The sequence below is a fragment of the Amaranthus tricolor genome, chromosome 9 (assembly GCF_026212465.1).
Source record: "Amaranthus tricolor cultivar Red isolate AtriRed21 chromosome 9, ASM2621246v1, whole genome shotgun sequence".
Lineage (NCBI taxonomy): Eukaryota > Viridiplantae > Streptophyta > Magnoliopsida > Caryophyllales > Amaranthaceae > Amaranthus > Amaranthus tricolor.
The window spans coordinates 27,876,702-27,893,371 of record NC_080055.1 but is presented as its reverse complement, the minus strand read 5'-3'; the positions used below and the strand labels follow the sequence as shown (position 1 = coordinate 27,893,371).

Sequence of the window (16,670 nt, the reverse complement as noted above, 5' to 3'; positions counted from 1 at the left end):
CACATCCCTTTTGACCAATAGCAAATTCTCATGCATTCCTGGAGGCCAGAAGACAAAATAAAAAACATAAAGGCAACCGCTATCATACAAGTATCTGGCCTCCGGACTGGAATCTAAGCAGGGTCAAGTCTAACATGCTCTAATAACTTAAATTACCACCCAAAATAAAGTGAGGAGCTATTCATTAATATTCATAACAGAAAACATATATTTTCATAAAATATACACCTCCCTTCTAATCAAAAAATGGGGAATAAGACAAATGGGAGAGCTATAGTATTATTGTCATTACAAAAAAAGAACATCCCAGCAAGGAAATTTCGACCTAAAAGCTGGACGAGTAATTACTCAAATGAAAATTATATTCACAAATTTGTCAATAAATTGTATATTTAATCAGCTTCCAAAATTTACATGTGCTTGTCATTACTGTCTTTATAGAGATTGTAAGTTGTCACATGGCCAACTTTTCAAGAAAACTGTAGCATAGTATAATTCTTATCTGCTTAAACATTATAGATTCAACCCTATCTACAGCAAACTGCCACAGCTAATCATAGAAAATAGGCAACCCGGGTTGTAATACACAAAACTTTGTGCAGCTTTTTTTTTTTTTTTTTTTTATAGAATTAAAAGATTTCACTGGCTATTTTTTATCATTGTGATGATTTCTTAATATATATGTATACTATCCTGTGTCATGTTTTGTTTGCTCGTTGAGAAGTTGTAACTGATTTCTTTATACAATCTATTATACCTTCACAATCTTGTGACAGAACACATTCTGAATCATCAATATCTTCTGAGGATGAATGAGGAGATTGGAGGTTTCCATGAGTCTGGCAAGCTCTCATTGTCTTGCAATGTTCAGCTTCATCATCTCTTATATTCAAAAACACATCATACAAATTCTCTGCAAACAACAGCCACTAATTAATACAAAATTTCATCATTACTTTATATTCAGTATATTATGCTATCAAACATGAAAGCAAGTCGGAATGAAGATAAACTTCAACCCAAATGATATGTATCATATACGGATGCCAAAAATTCCCTTAAGATAAGGCAGAACATGAAGATAAACATGGATAGTAACGCTAGCACATTCAAGCTGGAAAATCTTCAAGGGCATACAATTCTAGACACCCCTAAAAGGAAAAAGGAAATCGATCCTCTTTATAATATTCTCTCTCAAAGCTTCTAAATCTAAACTACCAAGCCTTTTAATGAATGGCAAAATAACCAAAAGTAACAGATTAAACAAATAATACTCTTGAAAAATATTTGCACTTGCTTAATTGTCAGTTTTGTTCATCCATACAAGACGCAATACCCCATAATAACTTATATACGAGAAAGCTAGTAATTTGGGTGCAATCACTAAGAAATTGACTTTTGAGACAGAAAAATGTTCAGAAATTTTTTCTTTTTTAGATTAATCAAAATAAGCTTTTCCCACTTTCTTGATGGACATGTATCGCAATTTGAGTTTTGCTCCCATCTATACAAAGGTATAACCTATGAATCTATAATACCTGGACTTGAACTCAAAATAGGTTTAATAGTCCTAACATGAAAAATTATCAACTTGAGGATACAAATACATAAAATGAAAATAAAATGGGAGGGAATAGAGATTAGCTACAGTTACAGAAACATATAACTACACTTAGGATAAGAGGGAATGGAGAGAAAGGAATGGCAGGGGAAAGCAGGGGAGGGGGACAAGTTCTCTCTTTTGGGTCCATCTTCAATCTCACTTTTATTAATACCAACCCTCCAATGTAGGAAAGATTTAGAGCTCCATCCCTTTCCTTCCTTCCTCTTTCCCTCTACTTCCTCTCCCTTTTATATTACTATCCACAAATGTCCTTTGGTATTGAAAGCATCCATTCGGCCTTATAAAACAAGTTCAGTACAACAAAATTGGGCAAATCAAGTAGTTACCTATTTTTGGCCTTCGGGAGCAAGGAACTCGGGAAGTTTGGAATTCATCTGATATAGAAACAGCTTCAGTTATAGTGAAAACTACTAAATTTTCAGTCAAAGAAACTGATAGGAGTCAACTACCATACCAAACAAGTACAAGTCACCACCCGTATAGTATTTCACAGCCACATCTGGTGCAGGGAGCTTCTTCAGTTCATCTATATAGGAACAAGAGGAAAAATTTAGCTTCAGCTTTATAATCAATTATAGGATCATGCATCTGCAAAAGGGGGGTGTATGAACAAAGCTCAGTTACCTAGACTCAAGCACACAAACGTATCCAAGGGTCTGACTCCGCCAAATTATAAAAAAACAATAGTTTTGGTCCAAAAAACATTGTCCAAATGTCATACCCATGACTGATGACTGAGTGTCTAGGATAAGACACGGGTACATGTGGTAAAATGAAGAGTCCGAATAACAAAGAACCTAAGTCATTTTTTATAATCATTACAAATTTAGAAAAGAAAAAAAAGAAAATATGGAGAAAGAAAGGTGCACATGCACAAACAAGAAATGACAGCCAAAACTTTAAAGCCTCCAAAGACCAACTTACCTCCTTGAGCTTTGATGAACTTGTCATAAGTTTCAAATGCGTGATTCTCAACACATTCAGAGAAATGATCTGCATTATAATTGGAGTTGTAAGTTATAAAAAGCAACTTATACATATACTCCAAATATGCCCCACTTTTCATTTTAGTCGGTCTCAATGAATTTGCTATATTTCTACTTTTGGACATCACCCCACCACTTTTACTCTATATTCTCTCTCTTAATTCTAAACACCTCACTACTTCAACCCAATATATCTATCTTCTTAATCTCCAAGCCATTCAATAATAGGCAAACTATCTTGGACGGAGGAGTATGTCCAAAGATATACTCCTATTATTTTAGTTTTAATTCCTTCTTGTTAGCAAAGTTAACAGAATATTAGTAAAATCTATAAGTCCAAAATTATCACCATTCACTTACATGCCATTCTTGGACTAACCGCATACATGATAACTGTCATAAAATAATAAAAGATAGCAATATGTTGAGCAAGGAAGCGATCGATCCACCAAGCATCCCCGCCCAATTCCTGCATAACACAAGAAAACTTCACTAAAAGTAATACTATAACATAAGAACAACTTTTCGCTCAAAAATGAATTCTAACTGAACACATAATCTTAAAAAACATTAATCAGCCACTGTTTGCATGAGCAATAGAGTTGACACTAGCATGTTCCCTATCCTTCCTCATTGCACAAGCCACCTGAACACCCCCCTCTCCCTATCTTTTCTTCCTGGTTTTTTACAGCTAACAGTACTACAGCTAAACTTTGCATACATTGAGCTCTCATGTACCAGAACAAGCAACCAATAAAATACAGAATGAAGCTTAATGCATCAGTTATTATGTACAAGTATGATGAAACTGAGAAGTATCTATTGTGCTTCCATGTATAACCATACTAACAACCTTAATAATTTCAAATCACAAATACCTTGTAGCCATTTTTTGTACTACCTTAATGTTCAAACACCAATCAGTTTGGATTCTACAAAGCACAAAAGAAATCAAGAAAACTCTTTGATATCGAGCGGCAACTTTCACGCCTGACACAACATTAAATGAACCCAAGACAGAATCAGACTTTTTCTTGGTAAGGAAATCAAACTAAAGCCTGAGACTAAGGCAATCTCTCCACCATATCACTCCTATATTATATTGATTAATCTGAAAACATAACATAGAAGTTAAAAGATTTTTAGCCACATATAAGAGAGTTAATTCAAGAGTGAACACAAGCATACTAGCAAACGTAGAAACATGGCAAATAACCGAGAATCTAACCAATTAAAACTCCAGAAAGGACATACCTCCATGATCAAAAGGTGGTGCATCTCATTCCAGCTCTCAGCAAAATGGACTTTCAAGTAATCAGCTCTCCTCCACCAGCCAAAACTCTCGTACATATGTAGCACAGATATAAAGGCTGCCAAGAGCAGGATAGTTTGCAACATCGAATAATGAATATTAAATACAATATTTTTGATAGGAAGGCTAATTAATCAAATTTAACCAAACAACTATAAGTGCTAACAAGGATTTCAATTTTCAACTACAGTCAAGAGAACAACAAAGTAAAATATTGCTGTATATGTAAAAGTGCCTGAAAATTTATATTCTTGACCATATCGCCCACCTTCTGACAATAAATGATAACAAGTCATAAATGCGATTATTGTGATAAATATTCAAGACGTCTACTGAATTAAGTTCTATATTTGAGTGTTAAAAGCTCAGTCACTCTTCCTCAGTTCCTCTAAGCCCTCTTTATATATTTATTTCAACTATTTAAAGCATGTTCTCTTCGGGACAGGAGTGATTTATACTGGAAATAGATCTCAAATTTTATATTACTTTCTAGCAACATATATGAGGGAAAGTATCTTCAACATATGCTAACAATAGTCAATCGCCACGTGAAATTCCTGGATATTACTCTGAGAAAACTATGAGCCGCAACATGCATGCTCCTAATAAGTGTCCAGTTTTTCAAGAGATATAGAAACCCTATACACCCCAGCTAAATAGATATACAACAGAAACAAGTCAACAACACAAAGAAACAACAAGCCTCACCAAAATAAGGGACTCTTGCAACGGTTTCCAGGACAAAGAACCTTGCATAGTGCCTGTCATGATACAAAGTATCAAGTATCTTAATCACGGAATCCTGCAACAATCAGTAATTTGGCGTACACAATCAATAATGTCTGGTCTTGCTCCTCAAGGTGCTACGCACTTGAACACTCAAATAAGACAAGTACAAAACAGGTTCTTCAAAAATCACATCATAGGAATACAGTGTGCTAGAAAAAAACAATTATAAAAACATTGTGTTTAGAGTCTAAATGGATGAAAACAAAGATTGCATACTCCTAGTGTCCTGATGTTCCTTGTAACAATTCAGTGCATTATTATTTTTATTTAGAGCATATTTCTCTGACCGGAAATCTATTAAATTTGTAAGAACAAATGAAATTCAATACAGCATAGTAAATACACATTTAGTATGCAGCATAAAGTCTATGCAGTGGGTTAATAAGGTTTCATAAATTTAGATCCAGTACTTTCGAAATACGTGTTTTAAGTCCCCCAACCCGCTTCACTAAAAGTACAACTTAAATATAATTTTATTTTTGCTAAGACAAGATGGAACCAGCAAGGTGGCATTATCTAAACAAAAAAAAAAAAAGGAAAGTTCATCAGGTTCAAATGACTACAGTATCTAAAAAGGTCAAGAGTATTTAGACAAAAAAACTAAGAAAAAATACCGTGAGGAAAATATTGATAGACTGCTCTAGTTTGATTATCCATCCATCAAAATCATTGGATGTCGAGTCCCCTAATGGTATTGCTTTACTGCACCCTTTCCCTATTTCATCTGCTATAGTCTTTGATTGAAAAGATTCATCGACTTTTTTTATCTTCTCCTCTTCATCTTGCAAAATTGTTGCTTGAACTTGGAGCTTGGAAAACTTACTACAAATATCACAACTAGCATATTAAATGTAATGCAGATAACCCAATGACATTCGATTCAACAAGACAGGAGAACAATAATCCAAAATACAATCCAACAAACTTGTATAAGGATAAAGAAAACCAAGATTGGGGTAGGCTGGTCTAAATTAAATTTCAAATATTCATGACTCCCCCCCATTAATAAGAAACATAAAAGGGCAGAGTAACTAGGATGGAAAGGACTCAAAAATGTAGTAAAATATGTAGACAATCCCAACACGACAAGCATTTTCATTTGCTTTGATAAAACATCAATTATTTTTAAGCCTAGATTTAACCAACAAGTCTAAATGACAAGTCAAACAATCATCAAGCTCAAGAATCATATGATTAAGTGGCTACTAAATCCACACTAAGCATTCATACGAAAAAAGTTCGGTCTAGAAATTGCTGAATCAAGTAACAAACAAGAAAAGTTAGGCATTTAGACACGTCATGAGTACTTGACTCCTTGTAAGTTGTAATACAGAAAAAAATAGAGTTAATTCAAATAGGAATTACGGCATCACTAATACAACTCCGCATGTGAGTACTCCAATATTCGTTCCCACTCCCAACTCCCAAGCCCACATAGGAGAGTATTACAGTAGGTTGGTGACAACTAGCGTGAAACATCATCACATATTGTGACATGGCACAATCCAAATTCAAATTGGTGGAAGGGGCATCCCCAACTCAGCAACAAGCTACCCTTTGCACTTCCCAACACCTAGGTTTAGTGACAAGCATAGGTTTCTAGCTCGTCATTGATGGCATGTCACATTACATCAATGTGGAGTCAAATGAGCAAAGATTTTACTATTCACCACCCGGCCTTTGTATCATGTTAAATATGCACGAGTTTCCCCAAAGAGTTGTGTCACATCTCTTGAACACGTCAAATGAGCAGAGATTTTATAATAAACCAGAGAAATTGGGTTAGTGGGAAGGCCAAGATTATTGAAAGACAGTGGAAAATAGGTAGAAACTACTTAATGACATTGGATAATGGAATGTTGTTGTTGTATTGAAATCAATCTAGTAAGATTTCGGCTACAAACCTTAAAGCTCAAAGTTCCAAGCTCTATTTTACTAAATCAAACTAGCAACACAATCAACATATAAAATATATTATTACATGGCAAAAATATAATTGTGAATACAATTGCATATAAACATCCACTTAGCAATAGCATTTCAATTAAAAATTTTAAGAAACAGAGTAGAAAGAAAATATTAGCACACTATATTGTAGCTGAACAAAAATATACAAATCATAATTATAACACCATGTTGTGAATGGGCTATGACAATAGAGAAGAAACAATAACAAAAACAGGTGCAAAGAAAACAACCAAAACAGAGCACAACAATGGAAGAAGTAAAACACAAGATGTATGAGATATCTATGAACCTCCCCCACAAAACAAGTATCTTATCATTAATATACTCAATAATACATTAATGATTCACCTTACAAGCTTCAAGAACAATCTCCCAAAGCAAAGACCTCACCTTTAATGGTGGTCTCTCACAAAATCACTAATACAATGAAGAACTCTCTTGGATAAACCCTAGTTGCTTCTAGTATATTAGCTTCACCCACATAACCCTAATGATGCTCTAAGACTCCTTATATAATCGTAAAACATTAGACAAACCTAGGACAAAAAGCTTAAAAGCACACAAAATCCCACACATAAAACAGAAACTCGCTGAACTTGCACTGTGCCTCGCTCGACCAGGCGAGCAGATGGTCAAGAGCTACTGGATTATGCTGCTTCTTTTGCTCGACCGAGCAATTGTGCTCGACCGAGCCATTGTGCTCGACCGAGCCATTGTGCTCGACCGAGCCATTGTGCTCGACTAGTCAAACCACCCTCTTTTGGCATTCCTTTGCTAACATCAAGCCATGCCAAGCTATCCACCTTGAAGTATAAGTGATCCAAAGCTCAATCCTCCACCGCCTATGACACTCACATCTTCACTCTCAAGAGTGCAAGATAGAGCATGGGCAACCAAGTGATCAAACCCAACACCATCCTCATGGGAATTGGATCTTCACTCTAACACACCACATTATTCAAGTCCAATTCATTCGTTATAAAAAAATCTAACAATAAACAATCTTGACATGGATAAAATCAACACGATGCATCAACTTCAACAATTCCACTAAAATTTTACGGAATCAAACAAAATATGAAAAATCGAACTATTCGAATCATCAACTTACCGAGGAATGAATCGTTGAGAAGCAGAACAAGTAAGATTGAAAGATGAAAGAGAATTGAAGCCACGTAAAGAGTAAAAGGAGCCAAAAATGGCTAAATTTTTAGGAACTGTTGATAATTTAGCAGCTAACGTTGCTCTTGCGGATGATGAAGGGAGAGAGAGAAATTCCGCCATTTTTCTCTCTCTAAAAGATTTGAGAGACGTGGCACAAATATCCTCCCGAGGGTTTGTATGACCTCGTCAGGATCTTTTGAAAAAAGAAGCACTTGAGAGTTTGGATCAAAATTGGGGTTTTCCTTCTGTCGGAAAGAAAGGCCAAACGACGTGGTTTTGATTAGTAATTCATGGATTGTTGTCGTCTAACCGGAGTCCGGGGACTTAGGTGGTGCGGTCAGAATTCTCGGAATTCAAGTGTTTGACCGAATAGTTTATGAGCCTCAATATAACTGTCAAATTTTGAGTGAGATTTTTTATCGATCTATAAGAAAAACATATTTATGTGAGATTCTATTAAATGCATCTTAATATATACTTTATAAATATCAACTTTTTAGAATTTGTAAAAACTCACAATTAAAATTATTTGATTTTAAAGTTTGCATTGGGATCTGCAAAAAAAAGTGAAGGAGAAGAACATTTGAAAACAAATAGACTATTAAATAGGTCGTGTAATTCATATATAAGACGCTTCTCTTGGTGAAACCGTTTTATACAATAATTGTTGTTGCTTTAGTAATTAGTGGTTTTCAATATCAATGTTGAGCAAAGTAACAACTTGAGTGGTGCATGTAATTTATTTTTATACGGTAATAAATCTGAGCCTTTAAAAGATGACTCTTAGAGGTCTAAGCTAACAAAAATGTGTTCCTATATCCTTAACCTATTTTAACCAGTTTTCTAAAAAAAATTTATGACAATTGGTTATTCTATTTTCATTTTAAAAAAATTAAGAAATTAAAATTTCAAAATAACTAAACCCTTCCCCTAGCTCCACCAGATCACCACCATCCTAACCTAGCAAAACCTTCTAATTTCTAACCCAAATTCCGACCAACCTAGGCTAAGTCAAATTTGTCTAATAATTATCACCAGTGGAAAAAATATCATTTGCTGCGGTTTTTTTGCCACAATATGCTGCGGTTTTAACCCCAGGCATTAGTGATAACAACAAATGGCCTATCTTAAATGTTGCGGTTTAAAACCGCAGCACAAAGGTACACTATATGCTGCGTTTGTTGGGGAACCGCAGCATATAGTATATTTTTTTGATTTAAAAAAAACACACTATATGCTGCGGTTCTCCCAAAACCGCAGCATATTTTGTATTTTTTTTAAATTAAAAAATACATTATATGCTATGGTTCCACAAAAACCGCAGCATATAGCATAATTTTTTTTGATTTTTTAAAATTACTTATATGTTGCGGGTTACTAGGAACCGCAGCATTTGTATTATGTTTTTTTGGCGTGATTCTTTTTTGCTATTTAATGCTGCGTCTAAAAAAAACCGCAACAAATAATACGCAGTAGATACATTTCTTTCCACTAGTGTACTTATACCATATATGTACAAATAATAATAATAATAATAATAATAATAATAATAATAAACAAACGTATTGAACACAATTAATTCATTAGTTCTAACTTTTAAATAATAAATACATTAAATTTTTTGTAAGCTCATAAGTTTTGGAAAATTTGTGAGGATATAAAGATATATAGAGTATGAAAGATTTACTACAAACAATAGTTCTTATTAAAATCGACAACCACCAAACTCACATTCATCATATGTGATCTTTTCTTTTAACATAGTTGAGCTAGAGATTATAGTTATTTGTTGTCTTTTGGGAAAGGGGAGAAAATTTTGGAATGAAATAGGGATAGTAGTAGTATAGGGTATAGCTAACCATGATGTTTCCTTTGGCTTTAGGAAGACCAACTTTCTTTTAGTACGTGGTAGGCCAAGGAAAAGAGTGTGCTAGAAAGAAATGATACATAAAATTTATTAGGTCGTGATAATTCGTCATATATCTCACCGTGGCACACTTGTGTGGACACGGGATACCCGTGGGCTCAGGCCTACAAACCCACAAGTCAAGAGTGTTGACTTGCACATACACTAGGTGAGATTTATTGTTTCCCAAAACCATATAGTAGTAGGAAGATTAACTCACCCATTTATATATATATGCTAGTCAATAACCAACTATTTTATCGATGTGGAATCTTGTCTCACATGTGAAGTATTTCCAACAAAACTGATGGTTGAGGCCTCATGATATGTTATATGCTCTAACAGGCCTCTTCATATGAGAGCCCTTTGGGATGAAATGTGGATGCAACATATGTCATCTTCATACCTGACGCTAAATTAATATTTCGCTTTAAATGAGGGATAGTTGAGATTCGAACCCGTGACTTTTTGTCATGTTGACTTCTGATATTATGTCAAAGAACCAACTCAATCAAAACTTTAAACTGATGGTTGAGGTGATTGAATATTTCTGAGATTTTGTAAACACCAATTGAAGTATATACAAATGCCAAATGGTATGAAACATTAATGCCGAGTATACCTAAATAGATTAATCAAGACTCATTTAAAGCATAAACCCTACTTTATTGAGCTCTCACGGGTTATACAACAATGGATGCTTGACTTAATGTATGAAGTACTCCATAATATAAAAATATATGGTCCAATACAATTTAATGAACCTTTTTAGGTGCAAAGATGTATAACTTGTCAACCTTTAGAGTTTTAGATACCAAAAGTTATACGAGTAAGCTTCATATGTCACATGATTTGCCTTCAATATCTCATCATCATATTGACTTCTCAAAGAGGGAAAACAACACATCTACAATCAAGAGAGTTATTTCATTCAAAGAAATTATATAACTTTGCTTGTGGTGTGGGTTCTTCATATATACTTTGTTTTTTTAGCGGTTGTTAAGTACTCCATCCGTCGTTTTATATAAAGTCCAATTTTTTAAACTGATAAAAATTAATAGAATATCATTAATGTAATTTTTTTTGTCATTTGTGTAAATTTATTACCATATAATTTGAAATATAATAATTATTTTGAAATTTCTGCAAAAGAAAAGTTTAACATATTAAATGGGATGTACAGTACTATCTTAGAAGGTATACATATTTTTGTGAATGAAAAAGCTCATATTATCTACATAATTGTCATTCCAATATGTAAATCTTTTTAGCATGTATGTACACCTTTTAGCAAATGTCCAATTATTTACAAAACCGCCATCCAAATATATACACCGTTTAAGCTTTTATGTATACCTATTTCAATTTTCACCACTTTAATTAGTTTTCACATTATCCAAATCCTATATATGCATATATCCTAAGTTAAGTTGAGAATAACATATAATCTTAGCAATCAATTCAACCATGGTACATGGGTCAATCTTATTAAAATGATCTCACCATAAAACTGTCTCATTTTAAGACATTTGTGAGCTTATATATATATATATATATATATATATATATATATATATATATATATATAATTAATTAATGAGTAACAAGTATTGATAGCAATGAATTCAATCATAGTATGAGCTTTGTATCAAATCCCCATAAAAGAATGGAAGATCAAAATAGAGAGAATCTAGTGTCATCAAAATCACAAAAATACATATTAGACTATCAAGATAAAGAATTAAAAAATCTAAGAGTTTTTCTAACATTGGCATGTGTTGATCAATCAAACCCTTTAAAAACATGCCTTTCTTGGTTTGTTTTTTTCTTATTATGTATAATAGTTCCAATTGTTTCTCATTATATACTGTTTTGTTCTACATGTGATGATGCTGATCATCTTCAACCTTTTGATGCCATTGTTCAACTTTCCCTTTCTGCTATATCTATTGTTTCCTTTTTTAGTCTTACTAAATTTGCAAGAAGAATTGGGCTTAGGAAATTCCTTTTTCTTGATAAGCTTTGTGACGAAAGTGAAAGAGTTAGACAGGGATACACTATTCAACTTCAGGTATGTTTGTTTTTCTATTGTCAGTTTCTATGAGCGGGGTACACTGGATATGATGATGAGTCTTTAAATATTGTCTCCGTTCTGAAATACTTGTAACTGGTAGTGACATATTATATGAGAAACTATCATTTATCAGTTTCAACTTGCAAGTATAACAGAACAGATGTAGTCTCCTAATATTATTTTCGTTCTGGAATACTTGTAACTGATAGTGATATATTGTACTAAAACTATTACTTATTGGTTGCAATTTGTAAGTATAATAGAACAAAGGAAGTATGTTATGTACTTTAGGGTTAGATTCTAACTCATTACGTTGACATCTAATACCAAAATAGTCGAAAATATTGCTATTTTTGTTGACATTTAAGCTAATCGAATAAGTCAGTCGTTTAAATAGATGATATAATCAAGTATTGGTTGTTGCATGTTTATGAGAACGATTGAAAGAGTGGATCAACAAGTCTGAAGTATTGAAAAAAAGCTAAGAAAATTAGTCTATATAACATATGAGCTCTTTGTTTTGAGATCATCTCACTAAGAAATGGATTTGCATAAGAGTAGCTCTTTAAATTTTGATATGAAAGATGAATGTTTGATGGGTAGTTAACTAGTCAATGTTGGAAAAGTAACCCATATATGATCTTATATTGAAGAATTAGAAAGAAGTTAACTAACTTATAAACTTAAAAGGTTACTCCTCCATCCTATTACTAGTTGATTTTAGGATAGAACGTTATTGGATTTGTGTGCAGTCATTTCTCCTCTTATGTGATTCTTGTGTACGAACCCAAATTTATCATTAAAACTCACTTGGGAATTTTTTTTTGCAGAGAGCAATCAAAATCCTGTGTATGTTTGTGGTACCATGTTTCCTAGCAGACACAGCCTATAAAATCTGGTGGTACGTCACAGGAGGATACAAAATCCCTCACTTTGGGAACATAATTTTAAGCCACAGTATAGCGTGCTTCTTAGAGCAATGTTCATGGCTTTATAGAACCTCCATATTTTTCCTAGCTTGTGTTCTCTATCGCGTTAGCTGCTATCTACAGCTTCTAAGGCTCAATGATTTTGCCCAAGTGTTTCAACTCGAAACTGATGTAACAATGGTTTTAATGGAGCATCTTCGTGTTAGAAGAACTCTTCGAATCATTAGCCATCGATTTCGAACCTTTCTTTTGTTCACATTATTGCTTGTTACCGCTAGCCAATTTGCTTCTTTGCTTGTTACTACAAGGTCTAATAGTGCTGTTGATATCTACACTACTGGAGAACTTGCGGTATGCTACCTTTACTACTACTCCTTTGCTTTTTTATCGCTTGTGACACCGTTAATTTGAACTTTTGATTGTAACCTTAGAACTAGAGCCGTCTTAAAAATTTAGGGCCATGTGCAAATATTTTATTTTGCGTATTATTTATACTAAATATATTTATTTTATTAATAAACTTACTATATTTTTTTTATTAACTTTTTTATATACGGGAGAAAGAGGGGGCCATGTGCGGTCGATGATCACCTAGCACACCCTCAAAGACCCTCTGTGAGTCAAATGATGCAATCATAACTTTTCATACCTACTGCCAAATATTTTACTGAAAATGAGTCGTTGAAGAAATTGATTCAAAATGTGACTTTTTTAATATATATGTTAGCTTTTGAGTTCTGATACCATGTTAAATAATCAATTTAACTAAAAGTTTAATTTCATAGTTGTTCTCTAAGCATTGAAACGCAAAACTATACACGGCATCACATTATAAAACTTTAAATTAACATTTCTCGTATTGCTTCAAGATTTTTCACTTAAAATTATGATTATATTATTATATTCTACTTTTGTGATAGAAAACATTTAATTTATGATTGTTATATTTTCAACTTATGATTAATGTATTTGGACAATATCATGATCCTAACTTAATTTCTAATGAATCAAATTACTTATGCTAAGTTTTTGAAACGTTAAATTAAAATGGAGAATATAGTGAAACATCAAATTTTATGTTCATGTAACATTAGTTCTAAGATATTTAATATACAGTGGTGAAGTCACATGGGCCGGCAAGGACCCAACCCCCGCAGCCTAGTTTTTACTGTGTATCTACATATTTTTTTATTATATCTTACTAATATTGCTTCATATTTTTCTTGTGCCTTTAATTTAATTTTTTCGCTTCACCATGTATATCATATCACTATCATCCAATATTATGGAAATATTTGGTTTAGCGTAAAACAATTTTCATTGAAAACACAATTAAAATGTATTAATCAAAAAGACATGATATGTCTAATTATAACATAATCAACTCAACCAAAAACTTAAGCTGATAATTAAGCCTATGGTATGTTATATACTCTAACACACCCTTCACATGAGAGCCTTTTGGGCTAGAATTGAGGATACAGCACATATTCTCCTCATATCTGACGCCAAATATTCCACTTTAAATGAGAGATGGTTGAGATTCAAGCCCGTAACCTGCTGTCACGTTAGCTTCTGATACCATATTAAGGAACCAACTCAACCAAAAACTTAATTTGATGGTTGAGGTTTCAGGTAGGGGAGGTTCCAAGCATGCTCAACATGTTCGACCGCATAGGGCCCCGAAAAATTAAGTGCCTCATTATTATATTATATAGTATATGTTAAGTGTTTAAAGATATAAAATTGTTAGAAAAATACTATAAATTTTGAAATTGTTCTAGGCTTTCAAAAAATTGATCAATTTTTACTCCACCTTTGGTCCCAAAATATGTTATATACTCTAACACCTACTAACACTACTTTGTTGTGGATGTATGTAGCTTTGCTCGGTGACCTTAGTGACTGGCGTGTGCATATGCCTAAGAAGTGCAGCAAAAATCACACATAAAGCTCAAGCCATTACCTCATTGGCGGCAAAATGGCATGTTTGTGCCACAATAGACTCATTTGATGCGGTTGTTGATGGTGAAGTTCCCTTGATGAGTCGATCATCCTCACATCTTGTTTTCCCTTATACTACACACTCTCACTCTGATGAAGAGGAAGGTGATGGTGAAGATGATCTTGATAACACTAAGATGGTTCCTGTTATTGCTAACACCATTTCTTACCAAAGAAGGCAAGCCTTAGGTAAGTATTCAAACTTCTTACTTATAAGTTTTATATCACCTTAGGTTGATTATATATCAAGGAACCAACTCAGTCAAAAACTTATATTATGTTACTGGTAGGCTGAAGATGATGAACTAGGTGAGAATTGAATATATGACTTTTTCTAGAAAGTGGTATTTGATCTCCAATTAAAACTAGCTTCGATTCAGTCAAACTTCTTACTTAATTCATCTAATTAAATCAACTATATATCACTACATAGAAAGAATAATGCTTGAAGTTTTTGTCAAGGAACTAACTCAACCAAAAGTTTAATTGATGGTTGAAGCTAATTATATATTATGTACTTTATTACGCTCCTCACACAAGAAACCTTTGGATTATAAGTGTGGGTACAACTACAACACATACTTTCTTTATACATTGTGCTAGTTCTTTTACTTAAAATGAGGGGTGGATGAGATTTGAACCGTGATTTTTTTTGTCTCGTTCGCTTTTGAATTAAAAAACTAATCAACCAAAAGTTTAAACTGATGGTTGAAGCTACAAAATATGTTATATATTTTATTAGTTGTTTCTAAGTTAGGACAAGACTAGCCCATGACTCTTTCAAATAACAACTTAAGTAAAAGTTTGAGTTGATATTTGAAAAATCAGATATGTTATATAATCCTCAAATTTAGCTAGCGTTAAACATTCTACATGAAATTAGGGAAGGATGGTATTTATACCAGACCTTTTGTAACATAAGCTTTTTATACCACGTAAAGGAACCAATTCCGCGTATAGAATTGCATGCAACAATCTCTTAATACTTATCATATGAAATCTGATTTCTTCTAATTCACAATCTCTTAATAATGAAATGTAATTGTATATTAACGTTGTATGCAGTGACGTATCTAGAAAACAATAGAGCTGGGATCACAGTTTATGGATTCATGTTGGATAGATCATATCTCCATACTATTTTTGGAGTCGAGTTATCCTTGGTGCTTTGGTTGCTTAGCAAGACAATAGGTATTTCTTAATTATTGTAGAGGCATAAGGAATATTTATGTAAATAAGATCCAAAAAAACAGATTTTCTATTTAATTTAGTATATAATTTCCTTTTCCATGTAAGTTGTAAATTTTGATTTCCTATAACAGTATACGATGGAAAATGAAGACATTTTTAGCATTTTAAATGTTTTAATTTTGATGCTCTCAACATATAAGAAGCTCCACTGTGCTCAAACAAGCATACCACTCTTCAAAGTTTTTGTCAACATTTAAATTTATTTTTTATCATTTTAAATATTATCACAATAAGTTAAATCAAATTACTATTTATATTATATAACTCGTCTTTTATGAGACCTCTCACCATGAGACGTGTCCTTATAATTAGCTTATTTCTGAACCTTAACGGTCCGTTTGGTAGGTGGTAATACATGATGGTAATGGAAATGATAAACAAGTGTAATTTTAGTTCAAAAATCTCTTGGTTACCTTGATGACCATGTTTGTCCAACTTCAATCATCTCATTTTCTTCATAAAATTCATTTCAATGCATTACCATTGGAAATTGGAATAGGTGGTATTAGGTGGTAATGAAAATTTGTAAACAAAAAAACTTTTTTGTGATCAAAGTTTCATTATCATGGAAATAATATAGAACTTTTAATGAAATTTTACACTATAAATCATTTTCATTACTGTCATTTAGTACCACTAACCAAACGGGCCATAAGGACTCTA

General features: G+C 33.0%; 2 protein-coding genes across 2 annotated transcripts; one reads left to right on the top strand and one right to left on the bottom strand.

The window, feature by feature from the left end:
* Positions 1-359: 359 nt before the first annotated feature.
* On the bottom strand, positions 360-8,122 carry LOC130823829 (ubiquinol oxidase 4, chloroplastic/chromoplastic). The gene is made up of 9 exons (XM_057688625.1): positions 7,791-8,122; positions 5,326-5,533; positions 4,631-4,724; positions 3,865-3,980; positions 2,971-3,079; positions 2,549-2,617; positions 2,079-2,150; positions 1,951-1,998; positions 360-913 (listed from the first exon to the last, which is right to left on the bottom strand). The coding sequence occupies exons 1-9, from the start codon at positions 7,961-7,963 to the stop codon at positions 699-701; spliced, it is 1,104 nt and encodes a 367-aa protein (XP_057544608.1). The 5' UTR covers positions 7,964-8,122; the 3' UTR covers positions 360-698.
* Positions 8,123-11,306: 3,184 nt separating this feature from the next.
* LOC130824254 (uncharacterized) lies at positions 11,307-16,350 on the top strand. The gene is made up of 4 exons (XM_057689183.1): positions 11,307-11,820; positions 12,654-13,103; positions 14,636-14,945; positions 15,822-16,350. Exons 1-4 carry the CDS (start codon positions 11,386-11,388, stop codon positions 15,956-15,958), a joined length of 1,332 nt encoding a protein of 443 aa, XP_057545166.1. The 5' UTR covers positions 11,307-11,385; the 3' UTR covers positions 15,959-16,350.
* The last annotated feature ends 320 nt before the right edge of the window (positions 16,351-16,670 follow it).

Bases quoted from the DNA above. Each gene is read 5' to 3' on its own strand.
- LOC130824254 (XM_057689183.1), top strand. From the start codon at position 11,386: ATGAGCTTTGTATCAAATCCCCATAAAAGAATGGAAGATCAAAATAGA. The intron at 13,104-14,635 runs GTATGCTACCTT...GGATGTATGTAG, and splicing joins ACACTACTGGAGAACTTGCG to CTTTGCTCGGTGACCTTAGT. The intron at 14,946-15,821 runs GTAAGTATTCAA...CGTTGTATGCAG, and splicing joins CCAAAGAAGGCAAGCCTTAG to TGACGTATCTAGAAAACAAT.
- LOC130823829 (XM_057688625.1), bottom strand. From the start codon at position 7,963: ATGGCGGAATTTCTCTCTCTCCCTTCATCATCCGCAAGAGCAACGTTA. The intron at 4,725-5,325 runs GTATTTTTTCTT...TGATTGTTGCAG, and splicing joins CTATCAATATTTTCCTCACG to GATTCCGTGATTAAGATACT. The intron at 3,080-3,864 runs GTATGTCCTTTC...TGTGTTATGCAG, and splicing joins ACCACCTTTTGATCATGGAG to GAATTGGGCGGGGATGCTTG.